The sequence below is a fragment of the Giraffa tippelskirchi genome, chromosome 11, assembly GCF_054371585.1.
Source record: "Giraffa tippelskirchi isolate mGirTip1 chromosome 11, T2T-mGirTip1v1.2.pri, whole genome shotgun sequence".
In the NCBI taxonomy this organism is placed as follows: Eukaryota; Metazoa; Chordata; class Mammalia; order Artiodactyla; family Giraffidae; genus Giraffa; species Giraffa tippelskirchi.
The window spans coordinates 77324160-77336011 of record NC_137285.1 but is presented as its reverse complement, the minus strand read 5'-3'; the positions used below and the strand labels follow the sequence as shown (position 1 = coordinate 77336011).

General features: G+C 53.7%; 1 protein-coding gene and 1 long non-coding RNA gene across 2 annotated transcripts in view; one reads left to right on the top strand and one right to left on the bottom strand.

The window, feature by feature from the left end:
- The first annotated feature begins 2836 nt into the window (after positions 1 to 2836).
- LOC145527610 (uncharacterized) overlaps positions 2837 to 11852 on the top strand; it is a 47973-nt gene continuing 38957 nt past the window's right edge. Inside the window, exons 1-4 of the long non-coding RNA XR_014069772.1 lie at positions 2837 to 2948; positions 7124 to 7349; positions 9587 to 9844; positions 10465 to 10576. This is a non-coding gene — a long non-coding RNA (uncharacterized LOC145527610). The remainder of the gene's footprint in view (positions 2949 to 7123; positions 7350 to 9586; positions 9845 to 10464; positions 10577 to 11852) is intronic.
- On the bottom strand, positions 4973 to 6765 carry LOC145527504 (uncharacterized). The gene is made up of 3 exons (XM_081545591.1): positions 6589 to 6765; positions 5877 to 6189; positions 4973 to 5625 (listed from the first exon to the last, which is right to left on the bottom strand). The coding sequence occupies exons 1-3, from the start codon at positions 6721 to 6723 to the stop codon at positions 4997 to 4999; spliced, it is 1077 nt and encodes a 358-aa protein (XP_081401717.1). The 5' UTR covers positions 6724 to 6765; the 3' UTR covers positions 4973 to 4996.

The following is an 11852-nucleotide window of genomic DNA, read 5'->3' as shown; positions in this document are numbered from 1 at the left end:
TTTCCTTTCTCAATTCCGTCTGTGTCTTCCTCTTTCTCTCTCGTGTGTGGATGGATGGATGGATGCTAGGGATGCACATGTATATGATTAGATGAGGGTTATGTTTTAGGGATAGGTTAGAGGGAGAGAAAGGCTTTAGGTCAGAGTTGGTCATGGGGGAAGGGTCAAGGGTGGTGGTGGTGTTTCTTGGAATCTGAGTGCTGTGCATTCTTCGTCTCTTTCCATATGAACCCCTTCTCAGATACACCACTTGCAAGGAGTCTCTCGTGTTCCGTTTCCTATCTTTTGCATTTGTGAATGCTTAGCCTCTCTGTTGTGAATAGGTTCCATTGGATGGAAACCCAGTGGTGTACTTCGTTTACCTCTTTCCCTTACTTGAAGAGACCCATTTCGACCTCCGCCCAGCAAATGGCAAGGAGACTCTGATGTTAAGGAGCCTTTGACCTACGCTTCTTTCTAGCTATCTCATGACATCAGTCTTTAGGGTGAGGTTTTTCCCCGATATTGAGGTGGTATGAGATCAAACCCAATAGCGTTCTTCAGATGTAGCTGTCTGGTTTTCCCATGGACATTGATTGAAGAGGCTTTCTTGTTCCCATTTGGATAGTCTCACCGTCTGTGTCAGAGATGAGTTGACCATGGATGCTGGGGTTTGTTTCTGGACCCTCAACTTTATTCCATCGATCTGGATCTGTGTGTGTTGTTGTATTCCCAATAGCATACTGTCCTGCTGCTGCTGCTGCGGCTAAGTCACTTCAGTCGTGTCTGACTCTGCAAGACCCCATGGCCTGTAGCCTACCAGGCTCCTCCGTCCAGGACATTTTCCAGGCAAGAGTACTGGAGTGGGTCGCCATTGCCTTCTCCGATACTCTCCTGAGGATCCTAGTTTGGTCGTCTAATTTCCTTTCACACAACCTTGGATGTCCGTATCGGGGCTTTTTCGTCGGATTGTATTGACAATGTAGGCTCTTTTCTGTTTCCGTACCCCTTTTGCAATTCTTTGTTCGGTGCGAAAATGCATTGGCATTTTGGGAGGAATAGCATGGAAGCTGTGGATTGCCATGTGGGGCTGTGACATGATTTTCCCTATAGGAATTCTTTCAAGCCCTGAGCACAGCTTCTCTTTCCAGTGATTGGTGTGGGCTTGATCTTCCTCCTTCCATCTCTCGCCGTTTTGTGAGAACAGGTCCATCCTTCCCTTCTGGGGTAGATGGACTCGTGGATATCACTTCAGTGAATGGCATTGTCAGTGGGGGTGATAATTCCCTTCTCATTGGAAGACTTTGCTGTGAGTATTAGAAATGCAAGTGACTTCTCTTCCCCTTCCTCCCTGTCCATGTCTCAGAGCCACCGGGAAACAGAGGCCTCATCCACGGTCACACAGGCCTGAGGGGGTGCAACTAGACTGTTGTTTCTTCAGGCCCTCAGTGCTGGACATCATCCGGGATACTCTGTGTGTGTCTTCCTCCGTCTGGTGTCCCTTCAGACCTTTCCCTAGTTTTCACAGGCTTGTTGTGTTGGCGTTCTTTGTCTGTTTGGAGACACATCCTTGATAAGCTTTGTGTTTCCACTCATTCGTCTCGCGATGTATGACCTGTCTTTTGCTTTTGTAATGAGGTCTTTCCCACAGTAGATATCTTTGATTTTGCAAAGTCCACTGTATTCTCTGGGTTTTTTTTGTGGACTGCCTTTTAGTTTTGTGTGTGAAGACTCAAAGCACGTGTCCGGTTTCTGCTCATTGTTCTTCTAGATTTGTGACAAGTTTTCATGGAAAGTTTGTCTAGGGATAACTGGAAGTGAACTCGGTGTAAGGTGTCAAGTCTCCATCTCCATTCATGTCATCCCCTGCAGTTTCCAATTCCCTGTTCCTGAGTGGTTTTGGAGATCTTGTGGGAAGGTTGGTTGCATTGGAGTTTGCATTTCCACCTTGATTCGATTCACACTGTTCTGCCCTCAGGGACACTGTCAAGGGGGAGTGAGGAGCAGCCTGCACTTCCAGCAGTGACCACACGGTGGGGCGAGTGCTGCTCTCCCCTCTGGGAGCCCCAGGCCACAGGCATCCCAGTGAGGAGCCAGCTCTGTGCTCAGCTGAAAGGAGTTAGTCTCTCAGGAGCCTCGGAGCCCTTGCCTTTGGATCACCCAGGGTGGGCATTTACTGGGACAGAAAAAATTGCCCTGAATTCCATGGACGGAAGAGCCTGGCTGTGTAGAGTTGGTGAGTTGCCGTGAATCAGACACAACTGAGGACACAAAAATTCAATAGATTAAAACACATTTTGGGGGTGGGGGGGAGTGAAAGTGGGTGATGTGGGTTTTTTTGTCTTATATAATAGCCAAGGGAAATCTAGTTTAAACCTAAATTCACATAGATGGGAAAGGTATAGCTCTCCGTCACCCTATTTAAAAAAAAAAAAAAAAACTACTAAACTTTTCTGAAAGTTTATTTAGTAGCTTCCTTGAGCAGTTTATTGTGGAGCATTTTTTTTTTCTGTGACATTGGCCTCATTAAAAATTATGGTTTGCCTTTAGTGGATAATTTTGTTCATTGGTTTCTTAGAGAACCTTGGTAATCTTTGAGTTTCCTGGGGAGTATGGTCACATGACCTGGCCCTGGCCAATCGGTGCGTTCCACCTCCCTGGCCACTGTGATTGGCTCCGGGCTGGGGCAGTGCCCAATCGGGGCCCAGGGCCGGGCCTCACGTTGGAAGCCAGGGGAAGACGAGCTCTCGTCCTGCTGGGGTAGGGGAAGGGGTGGGGCCGGGGGAGGTCAGGCTCCAGCAGTGGGAGGGGCTTGAGGTCCGCCTGCGGCAGTTGGTGACGTTCCTGCTCCCCTCAGGGCAGAGCCGCCGGCCTGAGAATGAGGGCGCTGCTGAGCCCAGGGGCTGGGATGGCCCGTTGCTGCTGTGGTCCCAGAGCTCCACCCGAGACCTGAGGGAAGCCGTCTGCCCGTGAGTCCTCTCCCGCTTGTCTGTCAGCTTGTTTGAAGCATGCTGGGTTTTCTGCCCAGCTGGCTAAGGGGAGTCCCTGGAAATGCAAGGGTGTGGGTTTTGGCAGACTTCAGGGAAGACATGCCAGATGAGCCTGGGAGACTCCAGCTTAAGCTGGATTCAGGAGATATCTCTTCGGGCCAGCTAGTAATTGTAGGATAAGCCTAATGAGTCTTCACAGGATGAAGAGAGTAACGTGCCAAGGTAGCAATTGATGTCCTCATTCGAGAGGATGAAGCTGGTGCTCAGAGAAGGGGGGAACTTGGCCACAGCAAGGAGGTGTGCACCCAGACAGAACCCCCCAGATCCGGCCATTGGAGCTCAGGGAGGCCACTGGTGTGGCTTGTCCCTGTGGCAGGGCCCGAGGCAGGCAGCCCACCCTGATTCCTGCGGGGGCCTGACTTGGGAAGTGCCATCTGGTAGCTTTGAGACTCACCAAACCAAATTGCACTGGAGAGAGGAGGGACACCTTCCTTCATCCACCCCCCACCCCCGCCGGATTCCCACATACCCTGACCCCTTTCTCTCGATTTCGGAGCCATTTCCAGAGTCCCGCTCATATGACCTCATTTGAAGTGCACTGTGGACGGGCTGCCATCTGCAGCTGCTACCACAGCAGCCAAGGGCTTTAGCTCCCGACTACCTCCCTTCCTTTGGAACTTGGGGGCCCTCTACTCCCCACTTGCACACCACAGACCTTTGCTGAGGATTGTGGGGACCCTCACTCAGTTTGCAGCACGTTGTAGCCATCCCTGTCCTCCCTTGAAACTCAGCTTGTGAGCTCCTTTGGAGCAGCGTGGCCCACCTGGCTGCAACGGAAGAGACACAGCTGACAGTGAAACAACAGCTTAGATCTGAGAGCCGGAAAGCTCTGTCAAAAGGGACCTCCCTCTTCACACCGTAGAGGCTGTAGGAGCCGCCAGGCTTTCGGAACCAGTGCTGGGGCCAAAATGACTCCACAGCTGTTTTCCTTCCTGGGGAGGGTTCTGGCTCGAGCGGGAATGGCTCAAGTCTCCTAAGGTTCTGAAAGCCCACTGTGTGCAGATTCACGGTACACAGAGAGGAAAAGGTGGAGTCCTAGCCTGGAGGTGGTCACAGCTCACGGATGAGCCAGGCAGGCAGGCAGGCAGGGCATGAGAACACCTGAGCTGCCTTCATGAGTGAATGGTGTGGGGGCAGAGGAAGAGAAGCCGGTCTGCTCCCTCGTGTGGTGCCCAGGGCAGGTTGTCCCCAGAGGAAACCCTTACGACGGTGAGGACTATCACTGCTGTTTCCCAAGGGGTTCCGTCGGTGCGTGTCTTCCCCGGAGCGGTCAGGCCGTCTCTCAAGTACACTGGCCATGGGCATTGCCTCTCCTTGGAACTTCCCATGTGTTTCTCTTTTTTATGGAACAGTGATTTTCTAGAGTGGTTCTGGGCCACAAGGATGTTGGGTCATTTTCTAGCCTTCTGTCATGAAGAACGCTTTCCTGGGCATGGGGGTGGTTTGTTGTTCCAGCTCCCTTTCTTGGCTTCTTTTGGGAGCTGGTGCAACAAGAGGAGCTCAGCCTCTGCCTTCTGGCTGAGATGTCACCCTTCAAACAGCAATGCCTGCCTGGAGATAATGATGGCAGTTGCCAAAAGGGCTTCGTTTGGCACATGGTATCTTGAAAGGACGTACACCGTCCTTTCAGCTATCAAAGGCTAGTTCAAATGACATAAAAATGAGAACTCTCCAATGGAGTCTTACAGTAGGTGGAGAGTCCGAAAAACACTCCTTCAGTCATTTCGCTGAGAGTCACTGATTGGGGACACCAAGAATATAGGAAGGAATGCAGAAAGAAAAGATGAAATTGTGTTCAGGATCGGGGGGAGGGATGAACAGGGCGTGCTTGCCTTGAATCCAGGCTTTGTTGGGGGGTGGGGCATAAAGATGGAACGGGTCTGAAACTACAAAGTGGTGATGGTAACACAGTATCACCAGAGTTACACAACAGTGTTCCCAGATTGCAACAATGATGAAACAGTTTACTAATCCCAACTTAACCAACAAAAATCCAGGAAACCATACAAAAAATAAAACATCACCAGAAAGGTGGAAACAAACCACATGCAAAGCAGTTCAGGGGAAAGGAACTCCATGTCCCCTGGGGGCAGACCGAGTTGCCGGCATCCACGGTGAGCAGACAGGGATGGAGGCTGCAGAGCCGACCGCTCCCCTGGACGTGGTGTTTCCGGTAAGGGCTCTGGGTCTCTGTCCAGAGCGGGGGCTCTTTCTCCCTGCAGGGCTGGGTGAGTCATCGTGGGCGTCTGGGTGTTGCGCGGGAGCCAGGGCAGGCTCTCCCTGCCGAGGCGGTGACTCTTCCTCTGCCTCGGGTTCTCTTGCCAAAGCCCGAGCAGGTAGAGGTGCACGTGGAGGTGGAGGTTCTCGCTGAGGGGGTGGGACATCAGTGCCTGGGGCTGGGGGTCCTGCAGGCACGGAGATCCGATCTGCCCGGTGTGCTGGCCAGTACCCAGCTGGCCTGGTGTCTCTGCGAGGGCAAGTCTCGCTTCTCCATCTGCCCTCGGTGGATCCCTGGGTCCTGCACCTGGAGCCACCACCTGTGTGGGGACAGGTCTGGGAAGTGGAGCCTGGTTCCAGTTGGAGGCCAGTGCTAGAGCTGGGGGAGAAGCAAAGTTTGCCCACAGGCCAGCCTTGGCATGTGCGTACCCCGGGACAGAAACCTTCCAAGAGGTTCCCAAAGAATACCCAGCGTCAGATGTCTTTTGGGACTGAAGTGTGCAAGATGGGGGGCGGGGGGTGTGAGGCCAGCGCTTGCTGCAGGCCCAGCAGCAGCTTTCGAGGACTCGTCCCTGTGTAGCTCAGCACCCCTCCCCACACACTCCCGTGCACCAGCCCCAGCGTCCTCACCTCTGTGCTGTGGCGTGCTGGGCTCCAGGTCCTCCTGGTGCCTCAGAGGCCGGGGTTCTCTGGACTCTGGGTCGGAGCCGGGTGTGCTGAGCTCCGTGGAAGCCTCAGACTGGGCCGCCGGCTGTATCCTGGGCGGTGTCTCGGCAGCAGGCCTTCCCCACCTCCGCGTCTCCCCCGGTGGGGCTGATGCCTCCGTGGGCACGCTGACCTGGAGCCTGCACTGGGCCTCACGGGCGGGCGGGTGGTGCTCCGACCCCTCCCTCTGGGAGCTGGATGGGGTGTCCCCGTCCTCGGCCTCATCACGTGGGAAGCTCTGCAACGACAGTGACCGTCAGCCAGCCATGCTGGGAGTTTTCCGAGCTGGGCCTGGCCAGTGGAGCCGCTGCTTCTGCCTGCTCGAACTTCTCTTCCCAGAAGGGTCAGAGACGTGTGTCTGCTCAGATCCCCACCCGGGAGGAAAGAGACCCATCTGAGGGTGTGAGGTCAGCCTGGCCGGTCGGCGCTGCCCACACTCTCCCCATCCCGCCCAGCCTGCTCTCCCCTGGGGTGTGGGCACAACTTGTCCACAGGCTTCTGACCCCACATCCGCCTGGGCTTCCTTGAGGGAGACACAGCCCGAGAAACCCGCATCCCCACACACAGGCAAAGGACCCGGTGTTTCCGGGTGGCATGGGAGAGGTGGCCTGGCCCGGCCTGGGGCTCCCCGTGTTACCTTTCTGTTTCTCCGGGCAAAGGGCCAGAGGCCTCTCGGGGGTGTCCTGAGCCAACGTCGACAGGGTGCCCACGCACACTGCCTGTGAGCTCTCCTGAGGCCCCGGCCTCTGGGCAGGGGCAAACAGCAGAACATCTTGGCAGCAAGTGATCCGGCTGGGGGCTCCTCTCCGCTCTGGAGGCCTGGATACCCGGATTGCGGGTTCTGTTGGGTTCTGTTGCCGGCAGGTGACATCATTTCCTGGGGTTCGTGCTGAGGTCCCTTCCTCAAAACTTCCCAAGGGAATCTCTGGGTTTCTGACTGCTCGACCACCCCCCTTAGGCCATGTGCAGGCACAATGACACCCACACGGCCCAGCCCACAGCCCTGGGGAGGCCTGGGTTCAGCCAGGGCCTGAGCTCCGAGGACCATGCTGCTCTCAGACCAGGCTCCTTCTTCTCATAAGTGGTGTGGCCCTGGACAAGCATATGCCCCTCAGGGTTGCCCCAGTCTCTCCATCTGCAGAGTGGGGGTCATTCTCCCATCTGCTTCCTAGGTCTGTCGGCCTACGAGCAGCTCCATGCCTTTCCACCTGGGGCCGATATCACGTGGAGCTCGTGCGCTGAGACTTCAGAAAGAAAGATTCCATCCAGGGCTGACACAGCACAGAATGGGGCAGAACGAGGCCTGGATGCGCCGTGGAACCCAGGAAAAGGCACTCCCCCTCCTGACTGTTTTGAGACCCCGCATCCAAGTTGGAGGACCGAAAGGAAGACTCGAAGGTCTCCCTCTCTTATAGAAAAGAGTAGCCAACTTTCTGGTCCTCTGTTTCCATTGAGATTCTGTTCAAGGGTCCCAGCTCGGCTTCTGCGGGTGGCTGAGCTTCTAATGGCTCCCTGCGTTCTTGTCTTTTCCTCTCCAAACCTTCCGTCCTTTTCCCCCTTCTGGGGTGGAAGGGCGCTGTCATTGCTTCTACCTTCGAGACAGATTGAGGAATAGTCTGGACCATCGACTCCTTTCCTCTCTTTGGTTCCGTGTCTCTCTCTGGCTGTGTCCCTCTCTTTTCCTTTCTCAATTCCGTCTGTGTCTTCCTCTTTCTCTCTCGTGTGTGGATGGATGGATGGATGCTAGGGATGCACATGTATATGATTAGATGAGGGTTATGTTTTAGGGATAGGTTAGAGGGAGAGAAAGGCTTTAGGTCAGAGTTGGTCATGGGGGAAGGGTCAAGGGTGGTGGTGGTGTTTCTTGGAATCTGAGTGCTGTGCATTCTTCGTCTCTTTCCATATGAACCCCTTCTCAGATACACCACTTGCAAGGAGTCTCTCGTGTTCCGTTTCCTATCTTTTGCATTTGTGAATGCTTAGCCTCTCTGTTGTGAATAGGTTCCATTGGATGGAAACCCAGTGGTGTACTTCGTTTACCTCTTTCCCTTACTTGAAGAGACCCATTTCGACCTCCGCCCAGCAAATGGCAAGGAGACTCTGATGTTAAGGAGCCTTTGACCTACGCTTCTTTCTAGCTATCTCATGACATCAGTCTTTAGGGTGAGGTTTTTCCCCGATATTGAGGTGGTATGAGATCAAACCCAATAGCGTTCTTCAGATGTAGCTGTCTGGTTTTCCCATGGACATTGATTGAAGAGGCTTTCTTGTTCCCATTTGGATATTCTCACCGTCTGTGTCAGAGATGAGTTGACCATGGATGCTGGGGTTTGTTTCTGGACCCTCAACTTTATTCCATCGATCTGGATCTGTGTGTGTTGTTGTATTCCCAATAGCATACTGTCCTGCTGCTGCTGCTGCGGCTAAGTCACTTCAGTCGTGTCTGACTCTGCAAGACCCCATGGCCTGTAGCCTACCAGGCTCCTCCGTCCAGGACATTTTCCAGGCAAGAGTACTGGAGTGGGTCGCCATTGCCTTCTCCGATACTCTCCTGAGGATCCTAGTTTGGTCGTCTAATTTCCTTTCACACAACCTTGGATGTCCGTATCGGGGCTTTTTCGTCGGATTGTATTGACAATGTAGGCTCTTTTCTGTTTCCGTACCCCTTTTGCAATTCTTTGTTCGGTGCGAAAATGCATTGGCATTTTGGGAGGAATAGCATGGAAGCTGTGGATTGCCATGTGGGGCTGTGACATGATTTTCCCAGTAGGAATTCTTTCAAGCCCTGAGCACAGCTTCTCTTTCCAGTGATTGGTGTGGGCTTGATCTTCCTCCTTCCATCTCTCGCCGTTTTGTGAGAACAGGTCCATCCTTCCCTTCTGGGGTAGATGGACTCGTGGATATCACTTCAGTGAATGGCATTGTCAGTGGGGGTGATAATTCCCTTCTCATTGGAAGACTTTGCTGTGAGTATTAGAAATGCAAGTGACTTCTCTTCCCCTTCCTCCCTGTCCATGTCTCAGAGCCACCGGGAAACAGAGGCCTCATCCACGGTCACACAGGCCTGAGGGGGTGCAACTAGACTGTTGTTTCTTCAGGCCCTCAGTGCTGGACATCATCCGGGATACTCTGTGTGTGTCTTCCTCCGTCTGGTGTCCCTTCAGACCTTTCCCTAGTTTTCACAGGCTTGTTGTGTTGGCGTTCTTTGTCTGTTTGGAGACACATCCTTGATAAGCTTTGTGTTTCCACTCATTCGTCTCGCGATGTATGACCTGTCTTTTGCTTTTGTAATGAGGTCTTTCCCACAGTAGATATCTTTGATTTTGCAAAGTCCACTGTATTCTCTGGGTTTTTTTTGTGGACTGCCTTTTAGTTTTGTGTGTGAAGACTCAAAGCACGTGTCCGGTTTCTGCTCATTGTTCTTCTAGATTTGTGACAAGTTTTCATGGAAAGTTTGTCTAGGGATAACTGGAAGTGAACTCGGTGTAAGGTGTCAAGTCTCCATCTCCATTCATGTCATCCCCTGCAGTTTCCAATTCCCTGTTCCTGAGTGGTTTTGGAGATCTTGTGGGAAGGTTGGTTGCATTGGAGTTTGCATTTCCACCTTGATTCGATTCACACTGTTCTGCCCTCAGGGACACTGTCAAGGGGGAGTGAGGAGCAGCCTGCACTTCCAGCAGTGACCACACGGTGGGGCGAGTGCTGCTCTCCCCTCTGGGAGCCCCAGGCCACAGGCATCCCAGTGAGGAGCCAGCTCTGTGCTCAGCTGAAAGGAGTTAGTCTCTCAGGAGCCTCGGAGCCCTTGCCTTTGGATCACCCAGGGTGGGCATTTACTGGGACAGAAAAAATTGCCCTGAATTCCATGGACGGAAGAGCCTGGCTGTGTAGAGTTGGTGAGTTGCCGTGAATCAGACACAACTGAGGACACAAAAATTCAATAGATTAAAACACATTTTGGGGGTGGGGGGGAGTGAAAGTGGGTGATGTGGGTTTTTTTGTCTTATATAATAGCCAAGGGAAATCTAGTTTAAACCTAAATTCACATAGATGGGAAAGGTATAGCTCTCCGTCACCCTATTTAAAAAAAAAAAAAAACTACTAAACTTTTCTGAAAGTTTATTTAGTAGCTTCCTTGAGCAGTTTATTGTGGAGCATTTTTTTTTTTCTGTGACATTGGCCTCATTAAAAATTATGGTTTGCCTTTAGTGGATAATTTTGTTCATTGGTTTCTTAGAGAACCTTGGTAATCTTTGAGTTTCCTGGGGAGTATGGTCACATGACCTGGCCCTGGCCAATCGGTGCGTTCCACCTCCCTGGCCACTGTGATTGGCTCCGGGCTGGGGCAGTGCCCAATCGGGGCCCAGGGCCGGGCCTCACGTTGGAAGCCAGGGGAAGACGAGCTCTCGTCCTGCTGGGGTAGGGGAAGGGGTGGGGCCGGGGGAGGTCAGGCTCCAGCAGTGGGAGGGGCTTGAGGTCCGCCTGCGGCAGTTGGTGACGTTCCTGCTCCCCTCAGGGCAGAGCCGCCGGCCTGAGAATGAGGGCGCTGCTGAGCCCAGGGGCTGGGATGGCCCGTTGCTGCTGTGGTCCCAGAGCTCCACCCGAGACCTGAGGGAAGCCGTCTGCCCGTGAGTCCTCTCCCGCTTGTCTGTCAGCTTGTTTGAAGCATGCTGGGTTTTCTGCCCAGCTGGCTAAGGGGAGTCCCTGGAAATGCAAGGGTGTGGGTTTTGGCAGACTTCAGGGAAGACATGCCAGATGAGCCTGGGAGACTCCAGCTTAAGCTGGATTCAGGAGATATCTCTTCGGGCCAGCTAGTAATTGTAGGATAAGCCTAATGAGTCTTCACAGGATGAAGAGAGTAACGTGCCAAGGTAGCAATTGATGTCCTCATTCGAGAGGATGAAGCTGGTGCTCAGAGAAGGGGGGAACTTGGCCACAGCAAGGAGGTGTGCACCCAGACAGAACCCCCCAGATCCGGCCATTGGAGCTCAGGGAGGCCACTGGTGTGGCTTGTCCCTGTGGCAGGGCCCGAGGCAGGCAGCCCACCCTGATTCCTGCGGGGGCCTGACTTGGGAAGTGCCATCTGGTAGCTTTGAGACTCACCAAACCAAATTGCACTGGAGAGAGGAGGGACACCTTCCTTCATCCACCCCCCACCCCCGCCGGATTCCCACATACCCTGACCCCTTTCTCTCGATTTCGGAGCCATTTCCAGAGTCCCGCTCATATGACCTCATTTGAAGTGCACTGTGGACGGGCTGCCATCTGCAGCTGCTACCACAGCAGCCAAGGGCTTTAGCTCCCGACTACCTCCCTTCCTTTGGAACTTGGGGGCCCTCTACTCCCCACTTGCACACCACAGACCTTTGCTGAGGATTGTGGGGACCCTCACTCAGTTTGCAGCACGTTGTAGCCATCCCTGTCCTCCCTTGAAACTCAGCTTGTGAGCTCCTTTGGAGCAGCGTGGCCCACCTGGCTGCAACGGAAGAGACACAGCTGACAGTGAAACAACAGCTTAGATCTGAGAGCCGGAAAGCTCTGTCAAAAGGGACCTCCCTCTTCACACCGTAGAGGCTGTAGGAGCCGCCAGGCTTTCGGAACCAGTGCTGGGGCCAAAATGACTCCACAGCTGTTTTCCTTCCTGGGGAGGGTTCTGGCTCGAGCGGGAATGGCTCAAGTCTCCTAAGGTTCTGAAAGCCCACTGTGTGCAGATTCACGGTACACAGAGAGGAAAAGGTGGAGTCCTAGCCTGGAGGTGGTCACAGCTCACGGATGAGCCAGGCAGGCAGGCAGGCAGGGCATGAGAACACCTGAGCTGCCTTCATGAGTGAATGGTGTGGGGGCAGAGGAAGAGAAGCCGGTCTGCTCCCTCGTGTGGTGCCCAGGGCAGGTTGTCCCCAGAGG